Raw genomic sequence first — 18,430 nt, 5'->3', positions numbered from 1 at the left:
CTTCATCGGTTCTATTATAAAGGTGGACTGGAAGAAAGACAGCATGAAGGTGGAGAACCACTTGTTGGCTTTCACAGCGCCCCACTCCATACTGTACAGCACGGTGAAGAAGGCAGAGGCTGCCACCACCAGAAACACCAGCACCCAGCCCACGTACACGAACCAGTGGGGCAACATCCGCTTCCGGGACCTGCGCTCTGCTCGGTCCAGTTGTTTGTCTCTCTCTTCTTTATCTTTGGGACGAGTAGTTCTGGGTACAGAGACAGGAAAATCACCTTTGGTCACATGGTCACTTTTCCAAGATGGTTCGGATTTTGGTGCTGTTTGTATGTATGTGTGTTTGTGGACAACATACTCAAGCCGTCGTGGATAGATCTTAATGATGTTTTGCATGTGGATGAGTGTAACAAGGCAAAGGACAGGTTTGAATACTGTGTCGGTATTGAACGGTATTTTTTTAAGATTGAGCTCAATCCTTTTCTTTCTCCACCATTTAGCTCCCCAGCAGAAGTTAGAGTTTTGTACAACTGGGTGGAGTGAGTAATGTCGTATAAAGCGCTTTTCCCGAGGTCACAAGATGATAGCAGACAGGATTTGAACCTAGGACCTGTGGATTCTGGATCAACCGCTCTGCAGTCAAGCCACACGACCCCAATAATTGATGTGGACGGATACGAAGCTAACAAATTGATAAAAGGAGCAAAATGTCCAGCATCTTTACTCACCTGAAGATCTGCACCAGAAGCACGTTGACCGGCACGACAGTGAGCGTGCTCATGACACTGACGTACAGCTGGTGCAGCGTGAACTCGAACGGCCCCAGGCGGAGGGACGTGGTGGTGCCGACGTTGTCGTCTGTCCGGTACCACATGGCGTTCGCGATCATGGTCGTGAAGAGGATGGACACGCAGCAGGACCAGCGCTGTTTGAGAAATGGAGTAGGAAAGATATGAGTTATGAGAAGAGAATAGTGCGGCGAATATACCACTCAGAGCTTGATAGCATAAGTGATGAAATGTACTCTTTGTCTTCTTGATTTCACAGGCGTACGGACAAAATGAACAGATGAATCATTGAGAGCAATGAATACTTTCTAGTAAAAATAGTATACAGCCAAGACCTACATTTCTAAACTTTAACTTGATCAAGTTGAAGTAGTTAAATTGAAAATACCCGTCAACAATCCACCATTCAAATCAGTGCCCCTCTAGCCTCCATACCAGGCTCTCTGGGCCTTTTTCGGTCTTTTTTGGCTCATAATACACTTTTCCTGGCCATTTCTTTTTGTGCTGGGTCATTTGTACCCCCGTCCGTACAAAATGAAATGGCCAGCAAAACAAAAGTACATTATGAGCAAAAAAAAAGACGAAAAAAATGCAAGGCCCAGAGAGCCTGCTGTGGATGCTAGTCCCTGTCTAGTACATCAACCACTTTGACAAACTGCTGTCAAAACTGACCTGAACCCGTGTGAAGTGGCTCCTAGTCGGCCTAGAGAACACGGACAGCCACAGGTGCCCGTCAGACAGGTTCTGCCGAGCGGAAGTGAAGAATAGGTACAGGAATGACGTCAGTTCCTCCTTCCCCGCCGTGGGAGCGATGCGGTCCACCAGTCCGTCATCCTTCTCAACAGCCAGCCATTTGTTGAAGATGAAAAACCACCTGGAACACGGAAAAGCTCTTAGTGATGTTTGAACTTTAGTCTATTCATGAAAGCTAGCTCAAATCGGCATGCAATCCGTTTTTCATTGAGGTCAAGACGGAAGGGGCAAGGGTCAGACAAAGTATATACAGTTTATAGAAATCGGAAGCATTAAGAAAAGGTAAATGTCCCGTTAACGGTAAGGTAACATTGTACTGGAAACCATTTTGATTGGAGCTGGTTATTCACTGCAAATCACCCGGATGGAGGGCTGGCGAACTTCCGTCTCGTATCAACTATACGGTGATGATTTACATTATTCATCCAGACGGGAAACCTGGCACATCCCCATCGTTTAATCAGCTAAAGAAATGGTATAGGTCAACCCGTATGGGGTGGTATAATAAGTCTATGCACGTCGACCAATGATGATGATGGAAGGGGAGGGATGGGTTCCAAACTTGCACAGTCACGCTTTCAAAACGTTAACGTACATATCTTTATTACCTCCCCAAACGAATGTACCTATTTACAGAGGGGTTAAGTGAGAAAAGCACTTAGTGCAACCAGGAACTGTACGCCGAGATTCATTGTAAATGGTGCTAGAACCGTACTTTTCATCCGTCTGAAGATCTTGAATGACGACTTTCTCGATGTACCAGGACTTGCCGGCGCCCTTGCCGCTGTTGTCGTGCCAGAGCCGGAGGAACTGCAGCGGCCCGAGACACTTCTCCGTCGACATGATGAAGTTGTCAACGCTGCCTCGTTGGAAGATTTTACCCTGTGATTGGACAGCAATTGTAGTGTCAATGGGTTTTGTACAAAGGTATTAATTCCCAAGCAGATGTTGGGGTAAAAAATCGTAATGTTTCTCAACAGTTTGACCATGGGATAACTCAGATATTCCACACAGCCGGTTAGAAAATATTACGATCTTTCACCCTAAAATGTGCTTGGAGAATCCGACAATACCAGAAGCATTAAAATCAAAGGACAGAAATATTCTCGTTACTTTACGCACATATTCTCTCTCGGAGCAACTTTGGCATGGAAGCAGGCCTAAACTGTCCTTGGTGTTGATTTTTCTGGCACACTTTTGAATAGACCTGTCCTTGTTACTGAATGTTTCTACACGTGTGACTATACCTGTCCTTGGTACTGAATGTGTCCACACTTGTGAACAGACCTGCTCTTGGTACTGAACACATCTCTCACAGTTAGTTGTAAAAAAACCGTCCTTGCCATGTTACTGAAGGTTTCTTACATGTGTGAATACGTCTGCCATTGATACTGAGCACTAGACACCTTTGTGAACAGAGCTGTCTGCCTTTAAACTGCACAGGAAGAACCCTTTACCTTATAGCGATTGAAGTCAAATATCCGCACGCCTGTTTCCTCAGTCTCTGCCATGAGATTGAACGCCACACGTGAGGTAGTGCTTGCCCCGCCCAGGTTGCCCGTGAACACGGCGATGTGGTAATAATAGTCGTTCAGGATGCCGTTATCTGGCAGCATCCGCATCTGCCACTGGAAATTAAAATTGAGAATACAACAACTTTGTAAGGATCTTCAGTCAATCATGTTCACTATATGTGTGGAATATGAGACTAAGATGATTCCTTTTTATGGTAGTAATATCTTTTTAACGAGATTGTTCAAAGCAAGGTCACCAGACCACTAAAAGTCAATGAACTAAGAAGTTGGAAACTGTGTACGGAGATAGCGATGGACATTTATTAATAATGATGACAATGTTAGTAATGATGTTGATATTACACATACTGAACACTTTTATTGACAAGAGGAGCAAAGAACGAGCTGCTTTGTTTCTTCGTATGTGTGTGATTAAATCTTTGTTTGACTGCCATGGACCGTTGGTATAACGAATGCACGAAAACGCAATACATTTTTGTAACATTTTACTGTCTACAACAAGCTTAAGTCCTAGAGGCACAAATGTCATATTCCCCACTTTGATGAGGTCCTTTTTGTCCTGTCTCCGTAGAAACGGCAGCGCGATGAAATACAGACAGATGATGACGATGACAGTGGAAAAGACGACGGCGTTGTCCGAGAGGTTGGCAAACTTTGCGAACACCGTGCTGAAGTCGATAGTGTTGGGCGGGGTGACGAAGTCTGCGCCGAAGGCGGTCAGGTGGTTACACAGACACTCGGTCACGTTGATGTCACTGTTTTGGCCAACCTGAAAGCACCAAGGTTATGTTAATACTTTGTTTATACAATGTGCCTAATATATACATATAAATGGCATCGACAGCTAAATGGTTAAGTCCAAATGAGATTGAGAGGTCTACGGGTTTGAGTTCTTGCATTTCTATGGGACATTCTTATGCTGCTGCTGCTGCTGATGATGATGATGATGGGACATTCATCTCTTTTCTTGTGCACATAAACTACCAGCAAAGTAGAAATTTGTTTGTTTGTTTGTTTGTTTCTTTAGATCTCCATGAGAATGTACAGCTTGCATGTAAATTCTATTATTCATTGAGCCCTTACAAAAATCAAATACGAGTCTGAAGAATAAAGGAAGAAAACTTTCTTACCTGTCTGGGGAGTAATACGCTAACTTTTGGTGTTTAGTCTTTTTCTTTGACTTTCTCATTAGACAGGATGGAAAGGGAGTCAATAACACTTTGATAGGTGCGCATCAAAACAATAACACAATTGATACACAACAAAATAGTTCAAACAGACACATACGTAACGTTATGTCCAAGGCTAAATGATCTTAACATGTACTCATACCTGACAGCCTTCCGATGACCACGCCTCTTCCTTCTCGTCCCACCAGCGACAGCCTAGCACGATGGTTCCAAAGGTGTAAGTACCGTTTTCTGTCTTGTCGTCTGAAAGAAGAAAAAACAACAAGAAAACCAATGGCTTGCTGTTAGCGCTTCACTTTGCACTGAGAACTATAAAGTGTACTTTTCACGGAAACCGATGCATGCTGGGGGATGTAGGACATCACATCATGGGAAATGCATTTTGTTGATATGTGGATGTCCCTGTGGGATTTCCCAATATCGGAAGGATTTTGCAAACAGACATTACGTTTATGACCTTACTAACGCATAGGACGCTAAACTGTGGTACCAAAGAATTTTTGGCACTCTTAACATATAGTAAGAGTTATATGTAGCCGACCCTTGGACTGCATCAACTGATATCAGAACATTTGATTTGATTTGATTTATTTGCACACAAAAAGAAAGTACAGAAAGTAAAGTTAAAGTTAATATAAATCACTCACCTTTCTCCACGCCAATATTGTAGACCCCAGTGTCGGGAATGTCTACTACGAGAACCGAATACGTGTCATCAGCAAAACCTGACGCAGGGAACGTCTGTTTTACAATGTAGTGAGTGGAGTTAGGTTTGTAGTCCAGCCCTACGTAGACATGGTAGACATCTCCTGGTGTAGAGGGGATGACACTGATCAACAAACCGCTTCTCCAATCGGTGACGTTCACGGGATGGTTGTTTATCGTACTGTTGTTGATGGGAATGTATTCAAACGTTGACCTACGAAAAGATAGCGGCATGTTAGAATTATGTTTCTAGATCCTTAACCCGAATAATTCGAGCGTGGTCGTGCACAACTTAAAAAAAAACGTCGTTTCTGTCAACTGAGTGAAAACGGAACAGCACGTGAACATATGCAGAACGCAAGCCGTGAAGTGTTCAGTACCAAGGACAGGTTTGTTTACAAGTACGGTAATTGGTCATGACCACTTGCAAAACAAAAGCAAGTCCTCCAAAGCTTGTACAAAGATTATGAAATATCCAAAAAGACTCTTTGTGAGATGCTTCTTTGATTTGTCCATGCACAATCTACAGTTGGTGTCGTTTGGACTGAAGTTCCTTGGCTGCTTGTGGTCGACCTGTCGTATGTTGTGCCAGTGGAAGGATGCCCCGTGGTCTGCGATACGGTGGCATTTTCTTTCGATGTGACAAGGATTGTGCTTGTGGTACTAGGTGTTGCAGACGTAGACGTGGCGGAAGACTATTCAAATGTGCTATTCCTCTCCGTTAGTCGTTGTAGTTGTTTTAGTTTTTCAAAACAAAACGCCTTACCTGGTAGAAGAGTCGAGCGGTGGATTGAGCAGGTAGAAGACAAAGTCTTCCGACATCCCAGATACCCGAATGGCTGTTCCGTTACTCTTGTTGATGTCCAGGTCCAAGACGGAAGATGTCACGGAATCCGCAGTGTCGTCCCATACGAACGGGTTCTCTATGAATTCAGTTGTCTGTTGGAAAACAATAATACAACAAATGCTGCGTTAGCATACTATAGATTGTCACATAACAATGATATGTATACTGTATATATGCATCTAAATTTTCGATACTTTCATCTCCGTATCTATTCTTGTAGTACAATTATGCAAGTTTTAATCCCATTGTATATATACACGTACTGTACTCACCCGTAGCGGTCTCACTAAATACCGAAAACAACCGAAAACAACCGGAAACAACCGAAAACAACCGAAAACAACCGAAAACAACCGAAAACAACTTGAAATTTACCGAAAACAACCGAAAACAACTCGACAAATACCGAAAACAACTCGAAGCCACCTAAAGAATGTCAAAGCAATCATGAACAACCTGTTGGAACCCGAAAAAAAGCCGGAAAACAACTCGTAAACTACAACAATGTCTATATTATCTTCATTTACTGATTACTATCCCTTGAATTATTTTATCCACGGCCGAGGGAGAGAATGGAGTGATTCTGAAGGAAGGATTCTTTCAGCAAAGGGGATGTAGCCGGTGAAAACACCTTTCCATCGATCACACGCTGTTTTATGGTGTAAAGTAAAATCCTTATTTTGATCATTTAGTTTAATCTGGGGCCTCTGTGGTAATACACATTTGCGGTTTTTCTATTTAAATCGATTTGTTATGGCAGCAGAAATGCGTTATAATTGAGCAAGAAATATACTAGATTGTTTTGGTTGCTAGAAAAAAAAGGAAGCACACATTAGCTGAATAGGCAGCAGAATTTGCCAGCAGTAATTAATAAGCAAACCTATTTTCCAAGCAGAGATTTCGTCGGGGGATAGCAGTGACTGCTATTTCTTGTTGTGGCCAATACTACACCCCGCCCCTACCGTTACCTCTGCTTGGAGTTACACAATAGATGCCAAGTAATATAGATATCCATTGATGAGTTTGCGAGTTGACCAAGCAGTCCCGTCTATAACGTACAGGGTCCGTGAATCTGAATGCGAACATTAATATATTCGAACAGGCAAAGGAGATCGTTGACTTTATTATTACTAATATTGTATTAATATCAGGGGTCGTCAAACAAATAAATCCATCGTAGCCTAACTCCTGTCCAAAATAAAGTCAAAATTATTAAATAATAGCCCACTGAAATGATTCTCTGTTGTTTATGGTTGTGTCGAGTTGTTTTCGGTAATTAGTGAAAGTTGTTTTCGGTTGTTTTCGGTAATTAGTGAAATTTGTTTTCGGTTGTTTTCGGTATTTAGTGAAGTTGTTTTCGGTTGTTTTCGGTTGTTTTCGGTTGTTTTCGGTTGTTTTCGGTTGTTTTCGGTTGTTTTCGGTTGTTTTCGGTATTTAGTGAGACCCACCCGTAGGCTTTATAATTTCTTGCGCCAAGAAAGGCAGCTAAAAGGTTAAAGGAACGCTAGCAGATAGCACCCATTGTTTGCGTAGGTAAGAACACCATATATACATATTTCAGTAGTTTATTGTCAGTATATATATTGATTTACCAATCTAGTGAAAGAATCAAGGTAAGAAAAATCACAAGAGAGCTACAGGAGCTTAAAACAAAGCAGAGAACAGTGGAGAAAGATGGAAAAAGACTGAATGCAGCTGAAGGACTTTCCAAAGTCTGCAGATACAGAGCACCATAAATGATGATTATGTACCTTAAAGTCAACCGTTTCGTTTGAATCCAAACCGCCAAACAGACAGCTCGCAGGAGGAAACGTCAGACTCCCCCAGGTGACGTTCAGCGTGAGGTTCCCTAGCTCGGCAGGTGTACTCCGCCCCACGTGCAGTCCGATGCTGTAGGACACGATACTCACGACCATGCTCAGGTTTGCCTTACTCAGTAAAGCCGTGGCTATCCTGTCTAGTGCGACAACACTACTCCTTGTAGCCTCTCGTCTCTGTGAACAAGAGAGAAGAGGGAAGAATTTCGAAGCAAACCCGACTTTGATATTCAAACTTAGATTCTGAACTGGTTTATCTATTGAAAAATCTGTAACCTACTGTTTTCTTTCTATGAAGCACAAGTATTTCAACCGTAGAATCACACTAATTCTGTATACCTTATTTTATTTGCGAAACAAAACCTACCGTATGCAAAGACCGGTCCAGCAAGCGGTTGCCAAAACGAATTTCCAGTGGAACTCAATCGTAGTGCTATACTTTCAGCTCCGCCCTTTGGGCATCACCAAAAACACCAAGAAGCATTACAGCCATTTCGAGTTCCTCCAGGTCGGTCAGCTCCCAGGAATGCCTGCGTAGATTTTTTTTTATATTCGGCAACTCATGATCAGTCGCAGCACTACACAGCACGCCCCTCAGGCGTCACAAAAAATAGTAAAAAAACTCTTACAGCCACCATTTCGCGTCCCTTCAGGTCGGCCAGCTGCTGTTCCCGCTGCTGTTCCTTCTCGTAGCGCTCTCTGGGAGTCAGGTACAGCTCGTCGTAGACAGCTTGCGTCTTGTTAACAATAAAGTGGACATGATCGAAGGAGTTCAGGGTGAAGAAGGAGTCGATACTGTCGATCAAATCTGAAAGAACACATGGAGGTATGCTTATATAACTGTACCTACTACCAATAGTGATGTTTGCCCTTCGGATGTCGATGGAGACCTTGACTTGGGAATCAGTCGCCCGTGTGAGTCCATGCGTGACTAATCAGTCCAATCTTTGCTCAGAAGTATCTGCCGTAGTCGTTAGAAATTGACCTAGTACACAGATAACATACCAGAAGAGTTAGCCGTTCCAAACATAAGTTAACACCATACTTTTGAAGGCTAATTTATCTGGCATGTTATCCGTCTATTTGGCCAATTTCTACCATTTTTTCTGTAACGTGTGGATCCTGGTTGAGGCTAATACACGTGTACATATAAGGAGCTTAATATCTTACTTTAGTGACCGTGTAGAAATTGCAATATTGAAGCCAATACAATCACCAATAACTACATGTAATAATTTCACCTGGGTGGAGTGAGGACATTAAGTTAATGTAGTGAAAAGTCACACCATATGGACCAATGAGAATGTCTTTTAAAGACTCTAATTAAGTAACTTACATTCCGACACCTGGTATATGTCATTAAAGGTGACCGTGCCGTTAAAGTTCAGCAGTCTGTCAGCCATGGACAACACCGCACTCACGGCCAGCGAGGTGGTGTAATCTCCCAATTTCTGAAGAAAAGGTAGCGTTAAATGCGAACGTGAGGAATCAAAACTGAACTTCTACCAGGCTAGCGCTCCAGTCTGCTCTTCTGGAGTTATGCTGCCAACTACAAACCGACGAACAAGAAATCATACGCTTGCGAAGTTACTCACTGCCTTGCAAGGGAACTGCAAAGGAATATCATCTTATATTCAAACATCAGTGAGCTATCTTTAGTGTATGTACCGTAGCAAAAGGTTAATCAAAAGCTTTTTAGTCTAACGTTCAGTTTATCGTATGAGTACGTTCCAGAAGATGCTATGAACGACTTCATTCACAGTCACTCGTATAAGACCATTGCACAAAGTTGTGTGGCACAGGGCTACTGAAACGGAGATGGGCGCCGCCCTATGTGCCATCAAGCGCGGGAAGGAACTTTGACTTTGATTTTTGACGTAATTACAAGACCATCCAACGTGTCTGTATGTAAGTTTAAAAAATATAGCTTCCTAGTAGGATTATCTAACTATCTTTTAAAATTACCTCCAGATTCAGTTCTGTTGTCTTGCAGCGGTACGTCAGCTGCTGCGTGAGGTTTGCCAACGTCATCAGATCCTGTGCACTTCCTGGATGAGTGGACAGCCTGTTCACCTCTTCGATTGCTCGGATGCACCACTGTGTTAACGAATGTCATCATGACAAATAGACTCTAGAACAAAGCCTCAACAGCACACTGAAAACAGTCCATGTCAGAGTCAACACATCAAAATCCGATACATAACCACCATCTTAAATTGAATTAAAACAGACTCATCATTCATTATTGCGGCTGTCGTCCCTATATTTCTAACCTCAACAACATACTTATAATATTCCTTGTCATCATTAACGCATCAAAGTTGCACCACCCCTTCCCATCATACACCACTCCGAGCCTCAGACTTACGTCCCATTTCCGAAACGGGACGTTTTTGGAAACGAAAAAATGAAACTGTTTACCAATGAATACACACAAATAATGCTCTTGACTACTTTTTCACACTTCTGTGTGCTTTTGTGCCTTTCTGTATTACATATTTCGTTTCCGAAAGCTGCCTGGCCTGGTCCCAGGTTGGGACCTAGGCCTAAGACAGGCAACTTCATATCTCTAATGGATTTAGACATACCTATGGTCACTAAACCTTTCAGCTAGAGACATTCTGTTATTTTGTATCGGTCTACACACTTACAGGACTCTGCGGTTCTGGTGCTGTGTCCCGGTAGAGTTGTTCGAAAATGTCCTCGACAGTCAGATCGGTTGTTGTATCTACAAAAACAAACGCGGAATCCCTTTTAGCAGCCAACATTCAAATTCGGAGATTTTGTCTATGATATCAAAAGGTTTTATTCCACTAGTGGGGTAAATCTTGATAAAGAAATAAATAGATAAAACAAACAAACAAACCGACTAATTACAACAACTATGTTTACATGGAGGTAACGATCGGTGTTCTCCCTCACCCCTCGCTAGATGTATTTCCCGGGGCCTTGGCTGATAGCCATTGGGAGTTCTCGTGACCACGAATCGCCAGTACCGCGCCGTACCCCGGAAACCGCCGAACTCCTGACGCTGAGTTGTCGCTACCAGCACGTTAGTTACAGTTACGACGTCTTCCCAGGCGAACGGACTTCCAACCTACATGGGGGATATGGTGGCTTTGTGGTCAGGGATGTTGGCTCTAAAAGGTTCAAGGTTTGAATCACTAGTCCCAATTAGTACAATGCTAAACTTTCTTTCAACACAAAGGTATACACGGATCAAATTTTCAGCGACCACTCACGTCACCACCGTCGCCAATCACTTCGGAAAGTAAACTCGCGAGAGTTACAGACACGTGATCTTATCAACACGTGATTTCGCGGATAACTAACGTCAGCAATTGGTCAAACGTGCCAGGAAGTTTATAACGCCTATCATCTCTGTTCAGTGATGGCTGTTATATCAGGCTTAGGGCACATTTCCTAACCGGGGCCCGGCCGGGCAGCTTTCTAGAGGGAAGAGAATGATATAAAAGACATAGAAATACACAAAATTTCAAAATAAGGTTCATTGGCATGAGTAGTGTATATTTCTAGGTATAAATCTTAATTTTTCGTTTCTTAAATCATCTCGGCTGGGCCCCGGTTAGGAAATGTGACATAAGCCTTACTGGGGGTCTTAAGGGTTCTAATAGGTGGTGAAGTCTCTATCAAAGGCTCTCTCGCCATCACTGAACCCAGGTCCCTATGTTGTTCCCCTGGGAACGGCACTGAAATGTACATCTCCGATAGGACACCTAGAGGAGTCACACCTTTAGCAAGCCAAAGACTCAGCCACATTTATGGACCAGAGAAGGAGGCCTTTCCATTGTGAGTGGATCAAACCTTGCATACTCAGTCTCAAGGGATTATTAGGCAGCTTGTTCTTAAATTCGTACTGTACACAAAAACAAGTACCTAAACTAACTAAATTATCTAAACTAACTAAACTAACTAAGCTAACTGAACTAAAGTAACGTGATTTAACCAACTAAATGAACTAAATAATCAAACTAACTAACCTGAGACGCCTGTAGTTTGAAGACTTCTATGTCGTGTTCTACATCTGCAAAGTTTAGCACGGCGACCCGGACCAGAGTGTAGGTCTGTCCGAGATCCAGCACGATGTACCAGTTGTTGTAGTGCTGGGGGCTATGAGGGTTCCAATAGGTGGTGAAGTCTCCATCAAATGCTTTCTCGGCGTTGTATACTACTCCGTTGAACACCCACGGAGTCCCGGCAGAGTCCACGACCCAGCCTACGTCCTGCGTCAGCCATGAAACTGTAGAAGGAACTGGGAAAAAAGGAGGACAATTCATGAGAAATTGTCCATCTCGTAAACGGTAATTGTCACCTCTTGAAATAGTTGTCGTCTTTTCATGTATATAAGCACGCTCTGTAACTTTCAATGTATTCACAGGCCCTGTTTAATCTGTGGTGCTTCGTGGCGTAATTGATTTGTTGATTTTCGAATCCGACTTAGACATAACCATGTTGGGATGGGACTGAACCCTGTTACCATATTGGGACGGGGATAGGGTGATCAGGACGCATACCTTCATCTATCTGACAGAGGAACCCCCTGGTATTGCTGCAGGATTTTGCGTTCCATGAGGATCCATTCCCATAAAAGCCGGCACAACCAGCTTGTCCCGGTTGATTGGGCCGCCAGTTAGAATAGTCAGATGACGTCAGGGTTTGGCCATCATCAAACACCCACTGCCCATCTCTGTTTGCGTCACTTAGCCCAAACCAGCGACCCTTTACTACTTCTGTTAGGTTAGCGAGAAAAGTATTGGTTGCACTGTCCTTCGGTATGGCTAAAATCCCGCCGTCTTCCGCACACGTCTGTTTGGCCTCGTCACGCGTCTTCGGAGCCGTAAAGCTCTTGTAGCAATATCCGTTGAAATGAACGTAGTCTGCTATTGGACAATCTGTTGAAAAAAGAGACTCTACAAGCGATCGCAAAGGCTTCGGTCGGTGGGGAATAGCAGTGGCCGGAGTTCTTACGGTTGCCTCCCTTAAAGCTAAGGGCACAACCCGCCGTGCGTGCTGTCCGTATGTTTTTCGGGAGGCCACGTCCGCCACGTTTTTCTGAAAACGTAGAGATGGAATGGCAAGGACGGAGGGAGTTAGTCTCAGCGCACGTCACTTGCACGGTTGCGTTAAGCTAGGGGCACAACCCGCCGTACGTGCAAATACGTGCTGTCTACGTGGGCAATCTTTGGGTATCCGTATGTGGTAAGTACCGTCTCCGTACGAACTCGACGGATTTGGGAGCACGCAGACACGCCGTAGAACTTTAAGTACATGCAGAACTTTCTCTGCGATCGGGCTGCGGATTCGCCCCCCCCCCACCACGTACGTTGCGCACGTGGTGATTGTGTGTTCCGTGCTTACTCCGCGCTTCACTTGTTCACCTGTGAATGCCGACGCAATATGGCATCATTTCCGTGTCAAAATATCGTATCTAAAAACGTACCGTAACATAGCGCAAATACGTCCACGATATACGGACGTATTTTCCGGTTAAAACGATATCATTCTATGTATACGATATCGTCTCGGAACAAAAATATCGCTATACTCCATTTTACGCAGCAAATTTCACTTTTCTACGTTATCGTTCTGGCATGTACATTTAATGTCTTAATCTTTTCTGATAACAAAGCGATCTTTTGTATGTTCCAGTAATAATGTACCTGTGTTTCTGTAGTCGACACAGCCAAAACAGCTGCAGTGGGCCGCAGTGTTGCCGCACCAGTTTTGCGGAGAGCAGCATGGGTATATCCCGCCAGGGTCGCATTCAGCAGGGTTACCGTCTTCAGCAGGGTAGCCCTGCCCGCAACGCTGGTCATCACGCCACTTCTTAGTACCTGTCAGGAAAAAAATGCAGTAAGTAACGGTTAGTCGTATATGGACAAGCAAGGGACGACAATGGCTAGATAGTGCTATAATTGAAGCATCGTAGATGCATTTACGTTGTGTTTCCTTTATTCAAGTTACCTTTTTTCATACGATGACGATAGTTTAAATTACGTCTTATAACGATACCTTAGTAAAGTGCATTTTGCTGAGTATAATGGAGTATAGCGATATTTTTGTTCCGAGGCGACATCGTATACTTAAAACGATATCGTTCTGATTGAAAATTACGTATATTGTAGACGTATTTACGCTATTTTAAGGTACGTTTTTAGATACGCTACATGTATTTTGACACGGAAATGATGCTATGTTATGGCATCATTTCCGTGTCAAAATATCGTATCTAAAAAAACGTACCTTAAAATAGCGAAAAAAGGTCTACGATATACGTATTTTCCGCTTAAAACGATATCGCTGTACGTATACGACATCGTCTCGCTATACTCCATTGTACGCAGCAAATTCACTTTGCTAAGATATTGTTATAAGACGTACCTGAAATTATCGCAATTACATGTATGTATACGATATGGAAATAATGACGATTTTTTATACGGCATCGTTCTGGCATGTACATTACATTCTTTTTCTTTTGTATATCTTATCACGAAACGAGGGTTATGACGTCTGCATGTACATGCCAGAACGATACCGTATGAAAATTCATCGTCTGAATGCGATATCGTATACGTAATACGATATCGTTTTAACCGGAAATACGCATATCGTAGTTCATCAGTAAGGATCTTAGAAAGAATTGTCTAGACACATACCTTCATTTATCTGACATATGAATCCCCTGAGCTCGCTGCAGTCTTTCTCATCCCATGAGGATCCATCCTCCCAAAATCCGACGCAGCCGCCCTGGCCGTAATCTGGTGTCGGTTCACCGGGAAGCCAGTTGAAGTAGTCAGATGACGTCAGGGGTTGGCCGTTCTCAAATACCCACTGTGCATCACCATTTGTGTCAGCCAGCCCTAACCAGCGACCCCATACTACTTCTGCTAGATTAGCGAGAAAAGCATTGGTGGCATTGTCCTTCGGCATGGCTAAAATCCCGCCGTCTTCCGCACACGTCTGTTTGGCCTCGTCACGCGTCTTCGGATCCGTAAAGCTCTTGTAGCAATATCCGTTGAAATGAACGTAGTCTGCTATTGGGCAATCTGTTGGAAAAGAGACTCTACAAGCGGTCGCGAAGGCTTCGGTCGGGGGGAATAGCAGTGACCGGGGTTCTTACGGTTGCCTCCCTTAAAGCTAAGGGCACAACCCGCCGTGCGTGCTGTCCGTATGTTTTTCGGGAGGCCACGTCCGCCACGTTTTTCTGTAAACGTGGAGAGGGAATGGCAAGAGCAGGGAGGGAGTTAGTCTCAACGCACGTCACTTGCACGGTTGTGGTCTAAACGCCACGCCTGGCCGTGAGCCGGTGGCGTGCATCGTTTGTTGCGCAAGTGGTGAGTTGTACGTGCTTACAATGTACAATCTCTGTGAGATCGCCACGTTACCGTATACAGACCGTACTTACATGTGCATGCGAACGTACGGTTTCCTTACTCGATGTACGTGGCACGCGCGTCGCCCGTAGTGGCTCGTACAAGGTGCGAATCCGCAGCCCGATGTCAGAGAAAGTTTGACATGCACATAGAGTTCTACGGCGTGTCTGCGTGCTCCCAAATCCGTTGGATTCCGTACGATTTCGTACGGAGGAGGTACTTACCACTCAGGGATCCCAAAGGATTGCTGATGTTTTGGCACGTAGACACCACGCGGTTGCACGTACGGCGGGTTGTACCCTTAGCTTAAACTCCAACCAGATCCACGGTGCGTAATGTATAGTATCAAAATTCCCGTTTGACTGGCCATCTTTGATACTATCTTATGGCACCGTAGGATCTGCTTGGAGATTTCCCTTAGCTTGACTGAATTTCTTCACTGAAATCCCGGCCACAAGTATCCCCTGGCCGAAACCTCTGCTTGGAGAATAAGCTGTAGGCTTTTCATCAAAGTATTTTGTATAGTCGGCGAATACAGTACATATCTTAAAAAGCATGGGGGTAAACTTCCTTGATTTAAGGCAGCTATATAGAACTACATTGATCATTGGATTCAATTGCGGTATTAGAATAGATCTATTTATTTGTAGACAGAACTAGGTATTCTAGTATCCAGAAATGATAAACATTTTTAACATATAAATTGTTTTCAGAAATGATTTTCCATCATGTGATGATATAGTTTTACTTACCAGATGTCGAGGGACTTGCTGTAGACGGAGGAACTGTTGTTGTTGGCAAAGGGTCTAAAGGATGTATTATGTTCATGTAAATAAGTTCATATGATTAACATATAAGTGAATTTTCTCATCGTAAACTTCTATACTCATCATGTCAGAGTGCGAGTGGGAGATCACAATGATAACAGACGTAAGAAGAAATCACTTACGCCCTAGCAGAAAGCCTAACTATAACATTTTGTTCAAACATCGACATCCACGCATCTACATCAACATCTTCATTCGTATCAGCAGCCACCAAAATGTACATGTTGTCATACATATGTAAGTTATAACCATATCTTATGAATGTAGCGAAGGCCTACCTCCAAATACAAAGACTTCGCACAAGGCCAGTATTCGGGAGGGTCCGGGAAGACGAATGCCCACAAACCGACCCGGCATCCCAGAACATTGAATATCAAGGGAAGGCACACTGGCGTTGATTTGATGATCAGTGCCACACATGGGGTTCGTGCTGACCTGGTCAGAGTCTCCGATGTGGATATTGAAGGGGTTGAGTCGCTCCTGACAACAGTCCTGGCGGTTAAAGATGACCACTCTGTAATATGTTGAAGACAAAGCAATGAACAGTGAGCAGATAATCATTTGACTGAGCATAGCAATTTGGACAAGTGCTTTTGGGCGTTTAAAGCTTAAAGTTACATATCCTATATTTTGTGAAAACCTTCTATGCTATACAACGGATTATAATGATCCCAGAGGGGGTCTTCACGCCTCGTTGAAAATGAAAGAAATATCAAGATTTATTGAAAGAAGTACCAAAATGTTGTGCTAAATGTCGACATCTTTCAATGAAATCTTGAAATTTCTATGGCACTTGACCAAAGACTATAAAAATGGCACATGCTGCTTTCTCTACTTAGCACTCTGGCATTTGGGAAAGAGCATGGGAGTTAAACACACATCACTACCAGCGGACCAGCCCCCTGCTGTAGTGACTTGCATGTGTGGCCCAAGGGCTACAAAACTTCTAATCATCAGCACAGATGTACGGGCAACTTAAACTACACGTACCTGTTGATCATATGCGGCTGACGAAGATCCACCCACCAGCTGGGATCATCCTCCTCCAGTGTGTGTGAACAGGAACCTGCTTGAAAGTCAGGATCGGTGTTCTGGTCTACTGCCCTGCTGGGAGCCCCGCCGTTCGGATGGGTGCTTGTTTGGAACGCAGTCTTGCCCTGAGCGACATTCACGCCTGTTTGAGAAGGAAAAAAAATCACGGGTCTTAGTGGCAAGTGTGCAGATGTTGACACAATGGCAGCACCAAATCCGTAGGTGTTTTTGGCACCTTTAGACAGATAGGCTCATATCAGTGGGCGTCACTCCACTGTCATGGGGGCAGGGGCATGGCGAGTATCGAACTCAGGACCTACTAGTACTGATTCTGATTCCAACGCTCTAGCTAGCCGTTGCGCCACACAGACACCCGCTAATGTCAGTCCTCTCTTTGAGAAGAGAGGACTGACATTAGCAATGTTATATTCACATCGATGACTCAAGTTTGAACAAAAATTCTATTTTTTAGGGGGGGGGGGGTCGAAAGTTTTATTTTGGGTTGTGTTTGAGACCACGGTCCGAAATATATGTCACTTGAGGATGAAATATCAAGGTATGATATAAAAGACAAGAAAGCATTCAAAACGTAAGAAAACAGTCATAATTAGCATAAATTATGTTTGTTCCCCACTGTCTATGTTTTTTGTGTGCATTTTTTTCAAACTGACTTACCGATCCTTGGTATGGCCCTAGGGTTATTAGAAATATTTCAACCCATATTCTAGTCCTAAATAAAAGTGTAACAACGAATCGGTCCTTGAAATTTTATCCTTGTGCACCTTAGTTCTTGAAGAAATTTTAGCATTGTTCTATAACAATGGCTTACTTTATAACACTTACCAGTGAAGGCACTGATGAAAACTTGTTCGCTTTCATCGTACGTGCTCACAGCGCTAACGTGTATCAGATACAGCGTGTCTGCCAGTAACCCGTCCAGCAAACATCCGGTATCCTGCGGCCCCGGTGGAGGGTTCAGGTACACAACCGACCCCCCGTCCGCTGGTCGGTACGTCACGTTGTATTGGATGATTTCTGCTTGCGGTGGGACCCACTGAAGGGTGATGCTGTTAAGGGCTGGCGTCAACCACCTCACAAAGGTCGGAGGATCCGTTTCTAAGAAAAGTGAATGAACTTGTGAATTATTTTTACTTGGTGTGTGTCACAGCAATGAAGATCCTTGACAGGTTGCCACTCGGTGGAAGAATAAGCGAGAGAACTAGAAAGGCTGACATTTGCTTGAGAGCAAATACAGCATATTTCAGCCATCTCCCTCCCCATGCAACAATCCAGCACACCTCTTCCAGCACACCCCATGTAAAATTGCAAAATAGACCAGTCCCCTCTAAAAGACATAATCACCAAAGTGTCAAAGTCCAAAAATGAACTTGAAAAAAATTCCCCCTCCATGCAAGAATGGACTCTTCCAGCACAATCCATGTAAAATTGCAAAATAGACCAGTTCAAAAATACACCTACGCAAAAGACTTTACATAATCACCCGTCCCAAGATGAATTTTTAAAAAAATGAACCCCTCCGTA

At 43.7% G+C, this 18,430-nt stretch overlaps 1 protein-coding gene across 1 annotated transcript in view; it reads right to left on the bottom strand.

Moving 5' to 3' along the window:
• LOC118424958 overlaps positions 1-18,430 on the bottom strand; it is a 49,519-nt gene that overhangs the window by 13,588 nt on the left and 17,501 nt on the right. Inside the window, exons 7-28 of the mRNA XM_035833766.1 lie at positions 17,732-18,004; positions 16,847-17,030; positions 16,135-16,370; positions 15,782-15,835; positions 14,313-14,702; positions 13,314-13,487; positions 11,634-11,905; positions 10,555-10,729; positions 10,284-10,360; positions 9,598-9,729; positions 8,969-9,083; positions 8,262-8,440; positions 7,567-7,809; positions 5,735-5,907; positions 4,911-5,182; positions 4,406-4,506; positions 3,612-3,842; positions 2,996-3,166; positions 2,254-2,420; positions 1,458-1,659; positions 726-922; positions 41-250 (exon numbers count right to left, since the gene is read on the bottom strand). Of these exons, the coding sequence (XP_035689659.1) occupies positions 41-250; positions 726-922; positions 1,458-1,659; positions 2,254-2,420; positions 2,996-3,166; positions 3,612-3,842; positions 4,406-4,506; positions 4,911-5,182; positions 5,735-5,907; positions 7,567-7,809; positions 8,262-8,440; positions 8,969-9,083; positions 9,598-9,729; positions 10,284-10,360; positions 10,555-10,729; positions 11,634-11,905; positions 13,314-13,487; positions 14,313-14,702; positions 15,782-15,835; positions 16,135-16,370; positions 16,847-17,030; positions 17,732-18,004 (4,228 nt within the window). The remainder of the gene's footprint in view (positions 1-40; positions 251-725; positions 923-1,457; positions 1,660-2,253; positions 2,421-2,995; positions 3,167-3,611; positions 3,843-4,405; positions 4,507-4,910; positions 5,183-5,734; positions 5,908-7,566; positions 7,810-8,261; positions 8,441-8,968; positions 9,084-9,597; positions 9,730-10,283; positions 10,361-10,554; positions 10,730-11,633; positions 11,906-13,313; positions 13,488-14,312; positions 14,703-15,781; positions 15,836-16,134; positions 16,371-16,846; positions 17,031-17,731; positions 18,005-18,430) is intronic.

The sequence above is a fragment of the Branchiostoma floridae genome, chromosome 10 (assembly GCF_000003815.2).
Source record: "Branchiostoma floridae strain S238N-H82 chromosome 10, Bfl_VNyyK, whole genome shotgun sequence".
Lineage (NCBI taxonomy): Eukaryota > Metazoa > Chordata > Leptocardii > Amphioxiformes > Branchiostomatidae > Branchiostoma > Branchiostoma floridae.
The sequence above is the reverse complement of the archived record's forward strand: the minus strand, read 5'-3'. Positions and strand labels throughout refer to the sequence as shown.